The sequence below is a fragment of the Rana temporaria genome, chromosome 2, assembly GCF_905171775.1.
Source record: "Rana temporaria chromosome 2, aRanTem1.1, whole genome shotgun sequence".
Lineage (NCBI taxonomy): Eukaryota > Metazoa > Chordata > Amphibia > Anura > Ranidae > Rana > Rana temporaria.
Window position 1 is genome coordinate 338,597,632 of NC_053490.1, and position 21,857 is coordinate 338,619,488.

The following is a 21,857-nucleotide window of genomic DNA, read 5'->3' on the forward strand; positions in this document are numbered from 1 at the left end:
TATGTAATTTTTTTTTTAATTTGTTATGGCCATATATAGTTATAACAATTATTTGGACTTTAGCACTATTTCAAACCTAAATGTGTCTTTACAATTTAAGTGCTACTTTTCTCTTAACCAAACAACCTAATGCATGTATCCAGTGTCTGCGTAGGTGATATGGGAGACACTTTCCAATGAAAATAACCAGATCAGCATGAAATGTGTATGAAATCTCAGGTGATATCACTTTGCTGAAATCATTGGATAAACTGCAATAAATATTAGTTTCTGCATTGCACTGCTTTGGTGTTCAGTACATGCGGTTTGCACAGATTTGTAGGTCAGAGAACAGTGAAATCTGTCATATGAATGTAGTTAACTATCTAGCTTTCAGGGAGAGCGCTAGCACTCGGTGAACCACCACAGTAGTAATATATCTCCCGTCAACTGGTTTGCTCAGAGATTTAAATTAGATGAACTGGGCCTCAGAGCATGCTATGTCTGCTGTGCTTTCTCTTTTGGTAACCTATAGTGCTGGGGAGATCTTATTCTGTATCTTTGTAACTCGAATTGTTTGTATTTATTTATATGTTAACCTCTTGATGACCACATAACTCATATTTGCCAGGGGCAGAATGTGTGGGCCTTAACACCCACACACCACTCATATGCATCCATTTCAAGCAAGGTTTCTGAGCTGAGAGCCCTCATCCAGAACAGTGATTTAGACAGGCCATACACGGTTCGAATACCTGCTGAACTGGCTGAGATTCAAACTGCAGCTTGCTCTGCCCTGCCCCCCTCCTGCCGGCAGAAGACAATGGCCCAGTAGGAGGGCTGATTGTTGATAGGGGGATAGGGGATATCAACAATCTCTGTATTAATTGGGTTATCAAGCTAATTTCGCTCTCTGTATGACTGGCCTTAGCTGTCAGAGACAGCACCTGAACTTTGTTAATGATTGGGAGCTGGCAGGGTGGGCTTCTGATCATGTGACCACTGTGATAGCCAGTCACAGTGATCACATGATTGGGAAGCCTGTCTTGCCTCCTGGCAAGACCCAGCTATTGCGCCATAGCAACGGATAAAAAGAACAATTTAACAACTAATTAAAAAAAAATGTAAACACAATTGCACACTGCATGTGGGAATTGTGGGCCAGTTCTGCATGCACATTTACATGCATGTGTAATGTGCTGATGTTTCGCTTTTTGGTATAATTTTTTTATTCTTTACAAAAACGTAAAATATTTAGTATGCAGATATTTTTGTTCCAAGGCCACTTGCTTTAGGCATGAATTATCTGAACTGTTTGAAGTGAACCATTTTATTTTAATGGCCACTCCAACAGCAACTTTTTTATACTTTCCTCTCACTGCACTGTTCCCCGTACATTTGGGTATATAAGGTGCATTTGATCACACCTCTTCCTCCAATGTTACAGTACTGGTGCTTGCAAGTTGGAGGATCAGGTAGTCAGGGATGTTCCCTTTGTGACGTAGAACCCTGTGCAAGTTTAATGATATACTGTAGTTTCTTCTCTCGTTTCATACGGCAAATGGAGTAGTGGGGAAGTAAAGTAAAATATAAGCTTCTACAGGATCCAGCATGAATGAAAACATGTTTATTTGTTCTGCATGACCAAAGCATGGAGTTCACTTTATACTGCAATATTATATCCTAATACAGTGTGACATCTCATTGGCTAGTAGTAATGTGAAGAGGTTGGGGAAAAAGCAGGCCATATATTGACCAAAGAAGTTGTCAGTATTTGCATAATAGAGTGCTCGGGGATTGGGAATACCTAGATGCACTGAAGCTAAAGTAATCATCTGAGCAGGTTACTGAAAGCATTATAGATCTCTTGAAAACTTGTGCTACATGCCACACATCTACAAAATGTCATATCCAATCATACTTCATATGTCACCAGCACATCAACTAATCTTTAAAAACATTTATTGTGACATCACCAATATTAAAATGAATCAATGTTAGCCATGAAGTGCCTCGTTTATCAAGATGTCTGTGAAGATAATCTGAGTGTACACGGTTAAAGTGGTTGTAAAGGCATACGTTTTTTTTTTTATTATCTTAATGCATTCTATGCAATAAGATAGAAAACCTTCTGTGTGTAGCAGCACCCCCTAATACTTACCTGAGCCCCCTCTCTGTCCAGCGATGTCCACAAATCCCTCAGCCACCTGTGACTCTCCCTCCCGATTCGCTGTGACACAGCAGCGGCGCCATTGGCTGTCAATCAGTCAGTTAGCCAATCAGGGGAGGGCTCTACTAGGGTGCCCCCATAACATGCTTCTGGCTGTGGGGGCACTCGACAGGAGGGAGGGGCCAGGAGCAGCAAAGAGGCACCCGAGAAGAGGAGGATCTGGGCTGCTCTGTGCAAAACCAACTGCACAGACGAGGTAAGGATAACATGTTTGTTATTTAAAAAAAAAAAAAACAAGACTTTACAATCACTTTAAGTAATTCTCTACCCACTGAAATCGCAGTAGTATAGGACTAAATCCTGTGTGATCAAAAAAATATGGATCACCACTGTCATTGTTTTTGGATGTAAACCATTAATGATCTCCTCATTTCTGAAAATCCCCAGTATGTTGCTACAGTGTGTGCAAAAACTTCATACCCCTTGAAATTTTCCAAATTTTGTCATGTTACAACTGAAAACGTAAATGTATTTTATTGGGATTTTATATGATAAGCCATCACAAAGTGACACAGAATTTTGAAGTGGAAGGAAAATGATAAATGGTTTTCAATTTTTTTTACGAATACATTTGTGAAAAGTATGGTGTGCATTTGTATTTAGCCCCCTTTACTTTGATACCACTAACTAAAATCTAGTGGAACCAATTGCCTTCACAAGTTGCCTAATTAGTAAGTAGAGTCCACCTGTGTGTCATTTAATCTCAGTATCTCATAATGAAGGCCAAGGAACACACCAGACAAGTCAAGAATAAAGTTGTGGAGAAGTTTAAAGCAGGGTTAGGTTATAAAAACATGTTCCCAAGCTTTGAATATCTCACGGAGCACTGTTCAATCCATCATCTGAAAATGGAAAGAGTTTGGCACGACTGCAAACCTACCAAGACATGTCTGTCCACCTAAACTGACAGGCCGGGCAAGGAGAACTCTTGAGGAGCTGCAGAGATCCACAGCTCAGGTGGAAGAACCTGTCCACGGGACAACTATTAGTCAAGCACTCCACAAATCTGTCCTTTATGGAAAAGTGGCAAGAAGAAAGCCATTGTTGAAGGAAAGCCATAAGAAATCCCGTTTGCAGTTTGCTCTGGGACACAGCAAACATGTGAAAGAAGGTACTCTGGTCAGATGAGACTAAAATTTTATTTTTTATCCTGAAAGCAAAAGGGTATGTGTGGTGCAAAACTATCACTGCACATCACCCTGAACACACCATCCTCACTGTGAAACATGGTGGTGGCAGCATCATGTTGTGGGGATGCTTTTCTTCAGCAGGGACAGGGAAGCTGGTCAGAGTTGATGGGAAGATGGATGGAGCCAAATACAGGGCAATCTTAGAAAACCTGTTGGAATCGGCAAAAGACTTGAGACTGGGGAGAAGGTCCAGCTTCCAGCAGGACAACGACCCTAAACATACAGCCAGAACTACAATGGAATGGTTTGGATCAAATAATATTTATGTGTTAGAATGGCCCAGTCAAAGTCCAGACCCAAATTCAATTGAGAATCTGTGGCAAGACATGAACAATGCTCTACAGATGCTCTCCATCCAATCTGACAGAGCTTGAGCTATTTTGCAAATGTGCAAAGCTGGTAGAGACATCCCCAAAAAGACTTGCAGCTATAATTGCAGCGAAAGGTGATTCTACAAAGTATTGACTCAGAGGGGCTGAATACAAATACATGCCATACTTTTCACATATTTATTTGTAAAACATTTTGCAAACCATTTATCGTTTTCCCTCCACTTTACAATTATGTGGCACTTTGTTTTGGTCTATCACAGGGGTGGCCAACCTTTTGAAGAGTGGGGGCCACTTAAGCGACTAGGTAACCACAATGAGCGTAGCGGGTGGATGGCATGTCCGTGTCTGCTCTGCATATGCAGAATCGGATTAGAGGTAGGACACAAGTTGGTTTATGTCTGCCACTACTTAGAGGTGAATGGAGGCTCCAATTGGTCGGACTGACCATGTGAAAGGGGCCCCAAGGCTGCTTTCACACTGATGCGCTGCGGTTTACCCACACCACGGGTGCAACACAGTGTACCGTTGGCTTTACTGCACTTTGCAATAGACTTCTACTATATTCTGCAGGTTTGGTGCACTTTCAGAAAGCTCACCAAACTCGCAGGTAATAACAGAAGTCTATGGCTCAGTGCAGGTAAACTGCTCTGCACCTGCGGATCAGTTTAAAAGCAGCCCAGTAACCAATGCAAAACAGATATGCTCATATATACATTGTGATTTTAGTAATAAACTGACCTTTAACCACTTAACGCTCGCTGCACGACTATTTACGTCCGCAAAATGGCACAGACAGGCAGAAGGGCGTATATATACGTCCTTGCCTTCTAGCGGGTGGGGGGTCCGATCGCGAACCAACCCCCCCCCCCCCCCCGCTGCGTGCGGCGGGCGGATTCCCGCGGGGAGCGATCCGGGACGACGGCGCGGCTATTCGTTTATAGCCGCTCTGTCGCGATCGCTCCCCGGAGCTGAAGAACGGGGAGAGCCGTGTGTAAACACGGCTTCCCCGTGCTTCACTGTGGCGGCGTATCGATCGAGTGATCCCTTTTATAGGGAGACTCGATCGATGACGTCAGTCCTACAGCCACACCCCCCTACAGTTGTAAACACACACTAGGTGAACCCTAACTCCTACAGCACCCCCTATGGTTAACTCCCAAACTGCAACTGTCATTTTCACAATAAACAATGCAATTTAAATGCATTTTTTGCTGTGAAAATGACAATGGTCCCAAAAATGTGTCAAAATTGTCCAAAGTGTCCGCCATAATGTGGCAGTCACGAGAAAAAATCGCTGATCGCCGCCAATAGTAGTAAAAAAAAAAAATTAATAAAAATGCAAAAAAACTATCCCCTATTTTGTAAACGCTATAAATTTTGCGCAAAACAATCGATAAACACTTATTGCGATTTTTTTTTACCAAAAATAGGTAGAAGAATACTTATCGGCCTAAACTGAGGGAAAAAATGTTTTTATATATGTTTTTGGGGGATATTTATTATAGCAAAAAGTAAAAAATATTGAATTTTTTTCAAAATTGACGCTCTATTTTTGTTTATAGTGCAAAAAATAAAAACCGCAGAGGTGATCAAATACCACCAAAAGAAAGCTCTATTTGTGGGGAAAAAAAGACGCAAATTTTGTTTGGGAGCCACGTCGCACGAGCGCGCAATTGTCTGTTAAAGCGACGCAGTGCCGAATTGTAAAAACGCCTTTGGGCATTTAGCAGCATATTGGTCCGGGGCTTAAGTGGTTAATAACGGTATTCTATTCCATCCCAGAGCAGAAGGTCATGGGCCACATCAGAGGGCTCTGGGGGCCACTGGTTTGGCACCCCTTATCTATCACATAAAATCTTAATAAAATACATTTTCCTTTTTTTAGTTGTAACATGGCAAAATGTGGGAAATTCCAAGAGGTATGAATACCTTTTCAAGGCACTATATGTACTTTTTTTATCTCTCAAATTGTTTTTGATAATGCACTAAGCATTTGCACCTTATTTGTAGGACTCACAAGTTGACAAAAGGGTGACTTAACAACTTTTCACTTGCAGCACACTGGTATTTGGAATAGTTGAAGGATTTGATACGGTTTACTAGCATATCAATAAAGTTCTAAAATATATTCATAGGCTTTTATTGCTATCTGTGTCTTTGTATTGTGGTCAACCAATTTGTCAAGAAATAGAATCATAAGGGGACAGTAATAAAAAGCATAATGGACTGGGGGGGGGGGCTTTTTTATTTCTGTTTGTTTCCCTGATGTTTTATTTTATTTTATTTAGGATATACTTATTTCATTTATACAAAGAACTGTGCTATTACAGTATTTGGTGATAGGATTTCAAAATTATTTATTTATTACAGGTGCTTATATAGCACCGTCAATTCATGCAGCACTTTACATATACCGGTATATTATATAGCCACATCAGTCCCTGTCTTTATGGAGCTTGCAATCTAAATTTCCTTCAAACATACACATACTAGGGCCAATTCAGACAGGTGCCACTTAACCTACCAGCATGTCTTTGGAGTCTGGGAGGAAACCGTGGTACCTGGAGAAAACCCTGCAAGCACAGGGAGAACATGCAAACTCAATGCAGGTAGTGCCGTGGTTGGGATTTGAACTGACATCCCTAGTGCTTTCAGGTGAAAGTGCTGTGGCTCTATATTATGTTATATTATATTAACCCAATCATGACAGTAAAAAGTAAAACAAAAATATATACTTATTAAAGCATCTCTAAGTTCAATATATTTTTTACATTGTATGGATTAACCATAGTACCCTCCTTCATTATTGAAAGAGTTAACGCATGTACCCACAAAATTAAATAAAGTTTCTCTCCCCATTTTCTTTTTTTTAAATGCACAGTGGGATGCATTTTTATTTTTTGTGTTAAGATGAGAAAAGAAACCGAATAATCACAGCTGCTGTACAGAAATAATATAAAGAGAGCAGAGATTTGTTGGAATAATCTTTCAGGTTTTTATAATCTCACAGCTTGGACATTAATTACAGCTGCTTTTTGAAAAGCAGATTTGTTCTTCCTTTTGTAAAGCTTAACATGGAGTGTGAACAGCTTGCACAGGATTAACAATATGAGAGGAAAGAGAAAGCCCACTTAATGTATGCATTGTATGCCACCTTTCCTGCATTTGTAGAGGCTCCTCCAGTTCCTTCCATTTTCAGGGTTTGGTAGTGGGAGAGTTTTTAGTATATTTCACAGTTTTTCAGTGTAGAAATAAGGGACTGAACTAAAATCCTTTCATTCAGTTACTATATCCACTAAATATTCAGCAACAAAAAAGATTGAGAGTTTGAATTTTTTGATTTCTTTATAACTATGGTCAGGGTCAGCTTTGTAAATGGGGGGAAAAAAACCCCTGTCATTGCCCAGGTTCCCAATGAGCTTTCTGCTGTTCTCCAATTTCCCCTGTACCTGCAGATCTGCACCATTCCAGCTTCAGTCCCGACAAACCAAGAGATTTTGTCCTGGGGAAAAGCAGCACATATCAACAGCATCTACCTCCCATATTCTTCTTTCTGTAGAAATTATAGAAAACTGCATACGTCATTACAGGGGAGAGATTCACACTCCTTTTTCTGTAGGAGCAAAAGAATGGTTCTGGATTGTGTTTGTATGTGCATATGTGTATCATGATGGATTGTGTATATTTAGGTAAACAGTGTACAGTGGATACAGTGTGTGTGTGTATATGTTTACATACACTATATTGTCAGAGGTATTGGGATGCCTACCTTTACATGCACATGAACTTTAATGACATCCCAGTCTTAGTCCGTGGTGTTCAATATTAGGTAGGCGCACCCTTTTCAACTATAACAGCTTCAACTCTTCAGGGAAGGCTGTACACAAGGTTTAGTAGTGTGTCTATGGAAATGTTTGACCATTATTCCAGAAGAACATTTGTGAGGTCAGGCACAGATGTTGGATGAGAATGCCTGGCTCACAGTCTCCGCTCTAATTCCGCCCAAACATGTTCTGTTGGGTTGAAGTCAGGAATCTGTGCAGACCAGTCAAGGTCTCCACCCCACTCACTCATCCATGGACCTTGCTTTGTGCACTGTTGTGCAGTCATGTTGGAACAGAAAAGAGCCATCCCCAAACTGTTCCCACAAGGTTGGGAGCATGAAATTGTCCAAAATGTCTTGGTATGCTGACGCCTTAAGAGTTCTCTTCACTGGAACTAAGGGGCCAAGCCCAACCCTTGATAAACAACCCACACCTTAATCCCCCTCCACCAAATGATTTGAACCAGTGTACAAAGCAAGGTCCATAAAGACATGGGCGAGTTTGGGGTGAAGGAACTTGACTGGCCAGCCAAAAAAAAAGGGAAAAACCAAAGAATACTGGGGTTGATTTACTAAAACTGGAGGGAGCAGAATGTGGTGCAGCTGTGGGTGGCAGCTTCTAACTTCATCTTGTTTTATTACGTTTTGACAAAAAAAAACTGGAAGCAGATTTTGCACTTTCCAGTTTTAGTAAATAAACCCCACTGATTTGAAATAAAGTAAACATATCGAAATACGCCCTCTCCTTATAAACACGCCCCCTAAATAAAAAAAATGTATTTTGCCTAAAGAGCTTAATTAAATTGAGAGTTTACACTTTGGCAAAATTTCACAGAGAAATCAGTTTTACCAAAATTATTGCACTCATTTCCAGCAATGCTATAGTAGAGAAGCAGTATTGGCCAGAAATGCACACAGTGTAATGATCCTCTATATTGCATGATACACTTTTTTACCCTCACAAAAATGTAAGCGATATTTTTGGTCAAAACACACATTTTTTTTTAAGTACATTAGTCTGGAAATAAATTTCCTTCTTCTGTATTAAACAATATCATATTTTGTCAAGAGAAGCCTTAATGTTTTTGTAAACAAGCACAGCAATTAGCACACTGGAATTAATAGTCCTAGGACTTATGTCGCTTACACACGATCATTTTTCGGCATGAAAAAAAAAATGATGTTTTTCGGCATGTAGAAAAAACTATGTTTTCCAACTTCATCATTAAAACGACGTTGCCAACACACCATCGTTTTTTAAAAATGCTCTAGCAAAGCGCGGTGACGTACAACACGTACAATGACACTCTAAAGGGGAAGTTCCATGCGGATGACGCCACCCTTGGGGCTGCTTTAGCTGATTGCGTGTTAGTAAAAAACAATTCGCGCTTTTCTGTCTGTTACAGCGCGATGAATGTGCTTACTCCATTACGAATGGTAGTTTTACCAGAACGAGTGCTCCTGTCTCATAACTTGCTTCTGAGCATGCGCAGGTTTTTAACGTCATTTTAGCCTACACACTATCATTTTTTACAACCTGAAAAATGACATTGTTTAAAACGTCGTTAAAAAATGCAGCATGTTCGAATTTTTTTTTTTGTCGTTTTTCAGAACTGGAAAAATGACGTGAAGCCCACACACGATCATTTTAAATGACATTTTTTTAAAACAATGTTTTTTTCATGCCGAAAAATGATCGTGTGTACGCGGCATTAGACTAAGTCACTCCATTTGTGTTGCATTAAGTGTAATTCAATGCACACTAAACAAACTTGTGTCAACTCGACATGCATTTTTAATGCATTAGGTTGCATTGATGTGCATTTTTTAACAGCAGGAGATAAATGCTTATGTTTAATTGTAACACATTGGCCCAGATTCACAAAGCACTTACGCCGACGTAAAAACAAGTTACGCCGACGTAAGTGCAAATGTGCGCCGTCCTATCTGTGCGCCAGACCCACAAACAGATATGCGCCTAAAACCAGGCTAAACCCCGCCGACGTAGCTTGCTTACGCCAGCATACGGTGGGCGCACATTTAGGCTGGGTGCATGGTGCCGCTCCCATTGATTAGCCATTCAAACATAAAATTAGGGAAATACAGCGATTCACGAACCTGCGTGCGCCGGATGCAGGCTACGCGAGGTGCACGTAAGTTGTACGTCAGGCGTAAAGTTATTCCCCATAAAGGAGGTGCAACCCAGCAGCAGACATGGAAAGGTCTGCACCAGGGAACACAAGCCGGCGTATTTTACGTTGGACGTGTGTCTGGCTGGGCGTAGGTTACGTTCACGCCGTATGCAGTGATCCGGCGTAGTTTAGGCATTTGTTTCTGACGTGGTTGTGAGCAGGCGCAGGGGGATGTGTCCACGTTACAGCGCATGCGCAGTTCCTGATACGTATCTGTCTGGCGCTCGGCCCATCATTTGCATGGGGTCACGCCTCATTTGCATGGGTCACGCCCACTTCCACCTACGCTGGCGTACGCCTTCGAATCCCACGCTGGCGCAGCGTTGGGAGCATTAGCTTGCTGAATGCATTGCTTGCCTCTCTGCGCTGCGTTGGCGTAGCGTACATTGGTTACTCTACAGCGGCATAATGTGCGCCTTGCTCTTTGTGAATCTGGGCCATTCTGTTTTCAACCAGCACACCATGTTGGTGTGAACCTGGACATAAAAATAAGGCAATTTAAGTTGTTCATACATTGGGACTGCATGAAGTAATGCAGTGCAATGCAAATGGTGTGAACAGGCCCAGGAGCCTTTTTGAACTTCTATGCATTTCTCAAAATAAGCAACTTTTTAGAACACTGTATTTGGAAGTTGATAGTTTGTAGTTGAGGTTAAGATAAAAATGTGTGAGCCAGTGCATGTGCTTATAATCTGCCAACTTGCCTGCCTGGTAATGTTGCAAAAAAGTAGAAACAGAGATGCACTCTGTAAAATCACACTGTAGTAACTATTCCAAGTAATTGGTTTCCACAGACAAAGTTCCTGGCTTAGTTCACACCCTCTCAGGCCTTGTACACATGACCGAGTTTCTCGGCAAAAACCAGCAAGAAACTTGCTGGGTTTTTTTTTGCCGAGGAAACTGGTTGTGTGTACACTTTTCAACGAGGAAACTGTCGAGGATCTCGACGAGCCAAAAAGAGAGCATGTCTTCTTTTTCCTCGACGGGAATGGGGAAATTTGGCTCGCCGAGATCCTCGACAGCCTGACAAGGAACTTGACGAGCAAAACGATGTGTTTCGCCCATCGAGTTTCTCGGTCGTGTGTACGAGGCTTAACACTTACCTGATTTGCCTCAATCCTCTACAATTAAGTGCAATTGGGGTGAAACGCTTCAGGGGAGGACATGAGGAGTAGTCGAACAGAGCTTTGCAGTTTCTTTTAGGAATTTGCCTGCCTGTTAACACTCAGTCTGTCCCTGTATGCTCTTGCTGTTGCATGCTAGTGATTATGATAAGGTCCACCAGTGTTACCATTAATGCATACATCCTTTAAAAACATTGTGAGCCCAGGAACCATGGATGGCTCATTGTTCACGTATCTTGGACTTTCTGGATTTGCTAGTTATTCCTCATGTTATTCAATAGAGCCATAAACAATGAGAATACCTTACTTAGAATTTAGAAACCCGTAATGGGCATTTAAAGCCCCTCTATTATTTAGTACATTTTTATGGATTTCCTCTGATAGTGGATACATTTGTATTTCACTGATACTACAGATTTGCAGAAATGTTTACTTGATTATATGTAATGTAAAAATATAATTCTTTTTTTTTTTTTTACAGGACAGAGTCTGTGGCAGAAAAGATGCTGACTAATTGGTTTGCTTTCCTTCTACACAAGTTTCTTAAGGTACAATGATCAGTATGACTTTTTTTTTTAATTTATTGTGTTACATACTTCCAGAAGTAGCCTAGTCGAAAATGCTCAGTTCAAAATAACATTCAGGCCCCGTACACACGGCCGAGGAACTCGACGTGCCAAACACATCGAGTTCCTCGGCCAGTTCAGCCCTGAAGCCGCCGAGGAGCTCGGCGGGCCGAGTTCTCCCATAGAACAACGAGGAAATAGAGAACATGTTCTCTATCTCCTCGTCGAGCTCCTCGTCGGCTTCCTCGGCCGAAAGTGTACACACGGCCGGGTTTCTCGGCAGAATTCAGCCAGAAACTCGGTCGGAAGCTGAATTCTGCCGAGGAAACTGGTCGTGTGTACGGGGCCTTAGCTATGCTTAGGATAATTTGAACCCTGCTTACCAGGGTTCTCTCGCTAGTATTATCAGTTCACAGCATGTATATCACACTGCTCAAAAATACAGTAGCCCTTATAAGTTGGAATGGGGTGATACTGGACAAAATACAGCCAGTTAACATGCCAGGATAATTATCCTTATTTTTAAGTGTCTGCAATGATCAGAATTTTATTGTTGAAAATGTCACAAGAATGCCTTAGGCTGGTGTTAATGTTTTTTAAATTTAGCCTTTTGTGTTCTAAATTAATGTTTTATTTATTGGCCAGTGGTTAATACAACACATTTAAGTTAAAGCTTGTACCAACACCATATTTTGTAACATAAATGCACTAAATCAAGAATGGATATGTCCATGTGATCATGGCCAAAATGTGTAATTGTGACATACGAAATAAAAAAGACATGTCTGCCTATGCAGCTCTGGGTGGGTCATGGAATTAGAAGCTGTTTATTACCAAAACCAAAATTTGGAATGTGTAATAAAACTAAAAATGTCTGTAGCACAACTGTTATGCTGCCACAGATGGGAGGTTTTCACATCCATGCAGAATATTATGACAAGCAAAAAAAGTGACCTGAGCTTATCAAACAGCCAGTGTAGATTTCTTATTAGATACTTGTGCGTTTTTGTAGTATTCAACCATTTTATTGGAAGAAATAGACAAGTATATTTATGAACCATTTTGCTGTGTAGCTTTTGTACATTTTGGTACACTTTTTCACAGCCCACGTGTATAAGGAGGTAAAGATGGAGGGGTTGGGTTTGTGCCAGGTTATTAGGCTCACACAAATCTTTCTCTCATCTTTTCTTTACCATTAAAACACCTGCCACTTATGTAGAGTAAAAGATTTTTTTTTTAGCTGGTGTACAAGCCCCTATTGCAAGTAGTAATATACTGTGTTTTGCAGTACATTAGTGCTCTATTTAAAAATAGGACTATGCGTATGAAAGGTGTACTTACCTTTTTAAAAAAAAAAATGTTCAGTACCAACATCAAGTTGGTACCTTAGATACATTTCTGTAAATGGTTCCTAAATTATTAAGATAAAATCTGTATGTACCTTACATAATTAAACTGAAGGATAATTGAAATCCTAGCAGTGATTTCTTCCATGACTTTGAACACCACTTTTATTCAGTCTTGGAAGAAATTTACAAATAGTGATATATTTCAGAAAATGCATCCCGCTAATTATGTAACTGAGCGGATGCTAAAGTTCATTATCCAATAGCGTGTAGAAAATTTGTAAAGATGTTTTGCATCTTTAACTAATTCTGCAAAGGTCAGGAATGCAAGGTAAAAAGCCAAAGCTCAAAGGTGGAAAGCAAACTTCTCAAAAAGGGAGTCAGACAGTAAAATGTTAAATATATAGTGTGATGTAATCGGGAAGGTTATTATGCCTCGTACACATGACCGAGAATCTCGTTGTAAAAGAAACGTAGTTTTCCTCAACGAGGTTCTTGTCAAGCTTGATGAGATTCTTGTCAAGCTTTCCTTGCATACACACTGTCGAGACAAAATCTCGTCGTTCTCAAACGCAGTGTCGTACGATGGCACTATAAAGGGGAAGTTCAATTCGACTGGCGCCACCCTTGGGGCTGCTTTTGCTAATCTCATGTTACCGCATGTTAAGTAAAAGTTTGGTCAGAGGCGATTCGCGCTTTTCAGTCTGTTACATGGTGACGAATGTGCTATCTCCATTACGAACGCTACTTTTACCGAAGGTGCGCTCCCGTCTCATACTTCATTCTGAGCATGCGCGGGTTTTTATGCATTCACACGAACGTGTTTCTCTTCGTAAGCCAGCCACCACGACGAGAAATTTGAGACTCCCGACGAGAAAAAAGACAGCATGTTCTCTTTCTTTTTCTCGTCGAGATCCACGACAGTTTTCTCGATGAAAAACATACACACGACCGTTTTTCTCTGCAAAAAAAGCTCTGCCAGCAGTTTTCTTGATGTTTTTTGCCGAAGAAAACTGTCGTGTGTACAAGGCATAAGAGCCTCTCGCTCTAATCAGGAACTTCCAAAACACACCCACCACTGTTATTCTCCTGTGCCCACAATGGACACACCGCCACTGAGTTCCCCTGCTGAACTGAGTGGAGCGGGCCCATGTAAGGACAGCCTTAACCATGCCCCTTTAGGAGTTTACATATTAGCTGACCAGTTCACCTACTCATACAGGGTTTACTACAGATTTCTTTATCTTCTTTGTTACCTGATGAAGGATTAGGCATGTGCATTTCGTTTCGTTCCGAATCGAAATTCGGACAAATTTTTCATTATTCGGACATTCGGATGCATACGAATTCCCGAATTGCAATATTAATGAATTTACCGAATCCGAACGAACGTTTTCGATTCCGAATCGAAGACCCGCGGACGAAATTCGAATTTTTTTTCGAATTCCGATGGAATTTCCTCCGCGGGTTTTCGATTTGGAATTCGAAAAAAAAAATTTCTTTTTTTTATTTTTTTTCGAATTCCGATCGAATTTCGAAATTATATTCGAAGAGAGAATTTTCGAATTCGACCGGATTTTTCAAAATTCGGTCGAAAACGAACGAGTTCCGAAAACGAACATGTAACGAACCTAACTTAACGAAATTAATTAAATGACGAATTAAAACGAAACGAAACAAAATTTTCCCTTTTGCACATGCCTATGAAGGATTGCAATTTGTGACTTCATAGTGATATTTGTAAGTTGCTTATCCTGAGAAGAAATAGCAACTGTTTTTTTTCTTACAGTAAATTATCTTTTTTCGCTTTGCTAATGGAAAGCTATAACTAATTTTGATTGAAGCACATGACATTAATTACTCTCTTCATATCTTTATCCTAGTCTATCTAACATATCTTTAGTTTAGTCCCCATACTTTTTTCATCAATGACCTTGATTGCGTTTGCACTTTGTTAAATAAATGTGTATGTTATGACTGTATTTATTATTATAGCTAGATAAAGACTTCATTATGGGATACAATTATGCAAGAACTCCCTTGGGGTTCACAATTTTTTTTTGTCACCGCTGTAAATTTTAAAACTTCTCAGATGATTTTTTAATTTGTTACTTAAATTTGGGTCCCATTTATAACAAGGATATGCTTTTATTACTCAAGAAAATAAAAAGCTTGTTAATCAACAGCTCTGTAATCAATCATCCAAACATAAAATATGTGCATTGCAGCTGCCCTGTGTTCATGTTTCTGGTTCATATGTTTTGCCAATAATAGGATCTGTAAATTGTATTTTTAGGAGTGTGCTGGGGAGCCCCTATTCATGTTGCATTGTGCAATCAAGCAACAGATGGAGAAAGGACCTATTGATTCCATCACTGGAGAAGCTCGCTACTCGCTTAGTGAAGATAAACTAATTCGACAACAAATCGAATACAAAACGCTGGTAACTATAAGCAGACACCCCAAACCAATTCAGGGGTCAATATAATACAGTTAGGTTAAATGTCTTTGCGCGTACTGTACTATACAGTGGCGTGATATACAAACCGCTTTTTGGAATTTCAAAAACGAATAATTTTGATTATTAGACACTTGCTACATATATAATGTCGAGGTTAATCTTAATACATTATAGAAACAAATTTCCAAGCAAATAATCTTGTGAATGAGTTGTTACTCATCCACAAAATGTTTGGAGAACATGTAAATGTTTTTATTTGCATAGTGCCTATATTGCATCTGTGTGACTGTATGAGATTTTAGCTAGCCTTATTTATAATATATGTCCTTTTATTGTGCTGTGTAGATCTTGAATTGTGTGAATCCTGACAATGAGAACAGCCCGGAGATTCCAGTGAAAGTCTTAAACTGTGACACTATCACACAGGTCAAGGAAAAGATCTTGGATGCAGTATACAAAAATGTACCATTTTCTCAGAGGCCAAGAGCAGTTGATATGGACTTAGGTAGGTTACTGGAAATCGATTCTAAACCAGGAATATTTATAATATTGTTTTTATTAATTTTATTGATGTTATCTGTATCATGTACTATTCTTTGTTTATATTCTGTAGTATAGATGTTAATAGTTATTATTAGTGTGTGTATGTATCATATGAATGAATGAATGAATGAAAAACTTATATAGCGCGGCACATGCGAACTGAATCGCCTCTGGGCGCTGGTTGTTTGTGTCTCATGCCATCAGAAAAGCAGGGTTTTGATCTGCTTTCTGAAGGACAGGTGGTTTTGCTCCAACCGAATGCTGGTTGGTAAAGCATTCCAAAGCCTGGGGCCTTGGAACGCAAACCTTCTTTCTCCTTTGGACTTGTATTTGGTTTTTGGAACCTTGACCAGATTTTGGTCGGTGGATCGCAGAATGCGGTTGCAATTGTGCGGTTTGATCTTGTCGCAAAGATATCTTGGAGCCTTCCCATGGATGCACTTATGTGTCAGGCAGAGTGCTTTGAATGCAATTCTGTCTTTCACTGGCAACCAGTGAAGGGATCTCAGTGAAGGTGAGATTGATTCCCAAGATTTTTTCCCAGTCACCAGTCTGGCGGCCGTATTCTGTACGACTTGTAGACGAGCGATTTGGTACTTGGGGAGCCCGAGGTAAAGGGCATTTGCATAGTCCAGTCTGGAATTCACGATTGTTCCTACCACGACTGCTACGTCTTTGGGGATAAATGGAATAAGTCTGCGTAGTAGGCGCATCAGATGGTGCGACCCGCTGACTACTGACCCTATTTGTGCGTCCATTGTCATGAAGGTGTCAAACGTGACTCCTAGACTTTTGACTTTGGAGCTAGGGGAGATGATTTGTCCCAGAATGGGCGATGGTGTCCAGTTTGTTGCCAGTTGACTCTTCCGACTGGCATCAAACATAAAGAGTTCTGTTTTAGCGCTATTGAGTTTAAGATAACTCTTAGGCCCCGTACACACGACCAGTTTCCTCGGCAGAATTCAGCTTCCGACCGAGTTTCTGGCTGAATTCTGCAGAGGAAACTGGTCGTGTGTACACTTTCAGCCGAGGAAGCCGACGAGGAGCTCGACGAGGAAATAGAGAACATGTTCTCTATTTCCTCGTTGTTCTATGGGAGCTCTCGTCCCGCCGAGCTCCTCGGCGGCTTCAGTGCTGAACTGGCCGAGGAACTTGATGTGTTTGGCACGTCGAGTTCCTCGGCCGTGTGTACGAGGCTTTAGTCATCCAGTTTTCTATTGAAGAGAGACATTTCTCTAATCTGAGATGATGATCCTTTTTGTGGCAGATGCGAAAATACAGTTGCGTGTCGTCTGCATAAGAGTGATAGAGTAGTTCTTGGCTACTGATAATATCAAAGAGAGGACGAAGATAGATATTAAACAGCACCGGTGATAGGGGGGATCCTTGGGGGACCCCACATGGCACCGTGCGTTTTTCTGACGTGAAAGATCCCAGTTTCACTGTTTGTGATCGGTTTCCGAGAAAAGAGGAGAACCATGGTAAAGCATCTTCTGTGACTCCGGCGACTTCTGTTAGTCGTCTCAGTAACAATTTATGGCCTACTGTGTCGAAGGCTGCGCTTAGGTCCAGCAGAACCAGGAGACAAGATTCTCCTTCGTCTGCGGCCTCGAGCGCATCGTCCCATATTTTCAGTAAGGCCGTTTCTGTCCCGTGTCCGGGGCGGAAACCGGATTGAAATGGATCAAGTAGGTTGTGGGTATCCAGATGCTGTTGCAGCTGTTTTACCACCACTTTCTCCATTATCTTGGACAGAGCATTTAGACCTGTTATGGGACGGCGATGAGTTGGGTCCATAGGATCCAAATTAGGTTTTTTCAAGATTGTGCCCTCTTTCAGCAGGGAAGGCACTATGCCTTCTTTAAATGACTGATTTATAAGCTGTGTGATTGGAGGCGCCAGGATGTCGGCACATTCCTTCAGTAGCTTGGTGGGAATGATGTCATTGGGTGCTGTGCTGTTCCGCAATGCACCAATGATATTTTTGGTGGTATTGACGGAGATTGGTTCCAGAATGAACTTAGTTGATTGTAGAGGATTTCTGTCGGTGTTTTGTAGTTGATTGAAGAGGGGGCTGAGTGGAGTATTGTTTTGCAGAATACTTACCCGAATTTTTTCAATTTTGTTGATGAAGAAATCCGATAGTTCATTACAGAACTCTTGGGTGTCTGAAGTGGGGACTTCAAGACATCCCGGATTCATGGTCTGGGTGACCATCCTGAAGAGTTCTCGTGGGCGATTCACTGCGCTGTTAATCACCATGGAAAAGTGATGTTTTTTGGCTTTGAAAATTTCTTTGTGATATCGTGTTGTTACTGCTTTGTAGAAGTTGAGGCGGTCTTCTGAAGGACTTCTTTGCCAGGCGGCTTCCGCCCTTCTGCGCTCTTGCTTCAGTAGCGACAGCTGGTTATTGAACCAGCTGGACTTTTTTTCCCGGCTGCGGACTTTGCGCTTTGGTGCTGCTAAGTCGGCTGACTGTAGCAGAGCTGCATTTATGGCATCCAGTGTATCTGAGGCTGCTAGCTGAGGAGGAATAGCCCCAATTCGGTTTCCCAGGGTAGATTTGAAGAGTTCCGAGTGGAGCTTCTTCTGAGATCTAGCCCAGTGTATTGTCACCGGCTTGGGTGCTTTTATACCTAGTGGAATTCTGGGAATTATGAAGCTAATTGCATGGTGGTCTGTCCATGGCAAAGGTTCATTACCCAAAATGTTTATTTTCAGATTTTGTCTGAAAATAAGGTCGAGTGTGTGACCTGAAGCATGCGTGGGTCCGCATATAAGTTGCTGTAGTCCTAACCCTTCCAGGTGGTCGATGCAGGCCTCCGCGATGGGGTCCTGTGAGGAGTTGGCCCACAGATTGAAATCCCCGAGCAGCAAAAGATGATTGCTGTTGAGGGAGTAAGTGGATATGAACTCCGTTAATGCTGGTAGCAACTGCGATTTAGGCCCAGGGGGCCTATAGCAGAGGAGAATGTGAACGGTCTCCTGGGAATGAGATTGAAGTTGAAGCGTAAGGGTTTCCATAAAGGGTAGAGGATTTTGAAGGACCGGTTTAGTGATTGCAATATGAGACTTATGAATCACCGCCAGGCCTCCTCCTCTTTGCCCTATTCTATTTTCCGTTAAGATGCGATAATTTGCTGGTACCAGTTCTCCGAGAATGGTGTTGCAGTCGTCTGAAAGCCAACTTTCTGTAATAAAGAGGCAGTCTAGATCGTTTAGTAGTAAGAAATCATGGATTTCTGATCGGTGTTTTACTGCCGATCTAGTATTAAGCAACGCACATGATATGTGCTTGAGCTGTGTTGAATGGTTAAAATTTTTGATGATCGATCGACGATCGACCCTCAAGAGTTGATCTGTTTTTAAGGCTTTTGTGGTGACGGCAGGTAATATTGTTGCGAATTGTCTCAGACCCCAAATGGTTTCTGCAGAGTATCGCAATTTAACCATTGTTGCCAGTCACCGTGGGCGGGGGTGCGGGTGTTGGGTGAGAGAGGATTCGCAGAATCCTCGCTCTCAGCAATTTTTGGTCCAGAGGAAGGCAAAAAAAACCCTGGGCAAGCTAGCCAATGTGCTGCGGCAGGGAAAAAAATTCCTTCCTGATCCCTAAAGGCGATCGGCTCAAACCCTGGATCAAAGACTGTTGGCCTATGGAGGGGAAAAGGGGGGGATGCTGGGTGTCGCTGCTGCTGGGGTGTACCAAGATGGCCGCCAGGCAAAAACACAGGACCCAGGCTGGGGGGGCAGTCAGCTTGGCAAAAAGTAATTCTACCGATCTGATTGCTGAACAGGGGGTGGAGGGAACCTCTAGGGGTGCGGGAGCGATAATCCAGAGCGATCTGCACTATTGGTAGCAAGTGCAGAGAGAAACGGTCGGCGCGCCGGTAGGCCGCGGCTGAGGCCGCGGACTTTCCTGAGGCGCGGCGGCCGCGAAAAGGAGTAGGCTGGCGCGGGCGTGTAGAAACGCCGAAAAGCGCCGAAAATACACCCAGGGGGGGGTGTCTGGGGGCCACCACAATCGTGGGTGACCGTGCGGGCGGCGATGCCGGGCGAAAGACAGGGCAGAGAGCCGCAGTGTGGGGTCTGTGTGACGGCTGCCCTGAGAAGGACGGCCGTCAGTGATTCCCCAGGATGGCAGGCCCTGAGAGACAGGGTCTTACCTGCGGAGAAAGATGGCGTCCACGAGGAGAGAAAAGAGCTGGTTCCTGGTTCCTAGGAGCTGTTCCTTGTGCAGCACAGGTATGGAGCGTCTGCCTAGCTTCTGACTGCCAGGTCTGGGTGAGAGCAGGCTCGTAAGCGGAAGGTCCGAAGCACCCTACTCCACCGCTGACACTGACTGACATATGATAATATGCTTCCCTTACACTGTGTTAATTCGTTTACTTGCAATTAGAGGTTTACATGCTTTTTTACCATCTTTATTACAGAGTGGAGACAAGGGCGGATTGCAAGGGTTGTTTTGCAAGATGAAGATATAACAACTAAGATAGAAGGTGACTGGAAAAGGCTCAATACCCTTATGCACTACCAGGTACCGAAACAATCCTATATGATAATCATTTAATTATTTTTACCACAATTGGTAAAAATTTAGTAAGCAATAATGTGTCAGGGCAGATCCACTTTGTCAAGCTAATCATTAAATTAGTAAATTTAATTTAAATGTGTACAGCTGCCTGTTAGCTTCCCTAAAAAGGCTATCAGTGTGCTATACACTGACATTTATAGGAATATTCCTGAAATTCTCACTCTATCAGTTATCAACAGGAAAATTGGAGATTGGAGTGGTCAAATGTGGGAAGCATACACTGTAGTGTATGGATACAAGCTCAGAAAAGGTGAAACACAATGGGAAAGAGGGACACGTAAAATGTAAAATATTGCTGTTCCCGATTTGAAATATTAGCCTGATGTGTGTTCCCTTTCTGTAATTGTACTTTTTATACTTCAGAATTCTTGTCTCACATGCAGAACAAACTGTCACTTGTCCTACCAACAGGAATCCTACTTTCAGTATACTAAATCTTGGGCATGTTTCTATCTAAATATTGTAGAAAATACATGGCCAATAATGACATTCTACAAAGCAAAGTTGTAGATAAATGGAAGACATGGAAGCACGTGAATTAATGTTGGCAAAGTACAGCAATAAATGTTGACGGTCAAGAGAGTTATAAATTATTTTTGCAGTATTGCTGTGTTCTTTTAAAAGAGCACTATTTATTTTCTACATTTGTTAGTATAATTACATTTTGTACTGAATCACTTAAATTCTCAGATCCATTAATATTACTGATAGATTGAAGTCCAAATAATTTGCACTGTCCTAAGAGACTGATATATAAACAGTGTGCATCAGTAAAACAAAAAAGATTGTTGTCTATAGTAAGCAGTTAGCTTCCAGCTATAATTTTTTTGTGTAGATCTAAAGATGAAACATGAATTGATTGCTTGTGTTAGACCACAAGAAATGTTTGTGAGGGCATACTTTTCATACATCAGATTATAAAGTTATATCTGACTCTTGCCCTCTTGAAGATTCATGGTGGACAAGATTCTCTCGTGCTCTCAGGATGAAGATGCCAAAAGAGTGCCCCCACCCTGATGCTTGCACATCTGTATGTAAAGTGGTCAGGCTGATGCAGGGTGCGAAAATGACAGCCTCTGTCCACCAGCACTAGGGATACCAACTATTGGTCCAAGGACAACTGAATGGGATGGAGGGGAATGGTTGCAACATGGTTAAACTAATGTGATTTTGTCAGGAAAAATAGTATCGAAAAATAGCACAGCATAGCCAAAAACTGACCAATTTTGACATACGAGATTGATTTACTTAAACTTAAAAGTGCAAAATCTGGGTCAACTGTGCATAGAAGCAAATCGGCTTCCATTTTTTTTTTTTTTTTGTAAAGCTTAATAAAACAAGCTGAAGTTAGAAGCTGATTGGCTACCATGCACGGCTGCACCAGATTTTAACTCTCCAGTTTTAGTAAATCAAGCCCACAGTAGGCTATTTGGTACACCCAGTGCCCATGAATGGATGCCAGAAAGGAGGCATATATACC

At 41.6% G+C, this 21,857-nt stretch overlaps 1 protein-coding gene across 1 annotated transcript in view; it reads left to right on the forward strand.

Moving 5' to 3' along the window:
• The window catches only part of PLXNA2 (plexin A2), a 479,392-nt gene that overhangs the window by 412,653 nt on the left and 44,882 nt on the right, over window positions 1-21,857 (forward strand). The window contains exons 23-26 of the mRNA XM_040337525.1: window positions 11,352-11,418; window positions 15,079-15,225; window positions 15,589-15,748; window positions 20,217-20,320. Of these exons, the coding sequence (XP_040193459.1) occupies window positions 11,352-11,418; window positions 15,079-15,225; window positions 15,589-15,748; window positions 20,217-20,320 (478 nt within the window). The remainder of the gene's footprint in view (window positions 1-11,351; window positions 11,419-15,078; window positions 15,226-15,588; window positions 15,749-20,216; window positions 20,321-21,857) is intronic.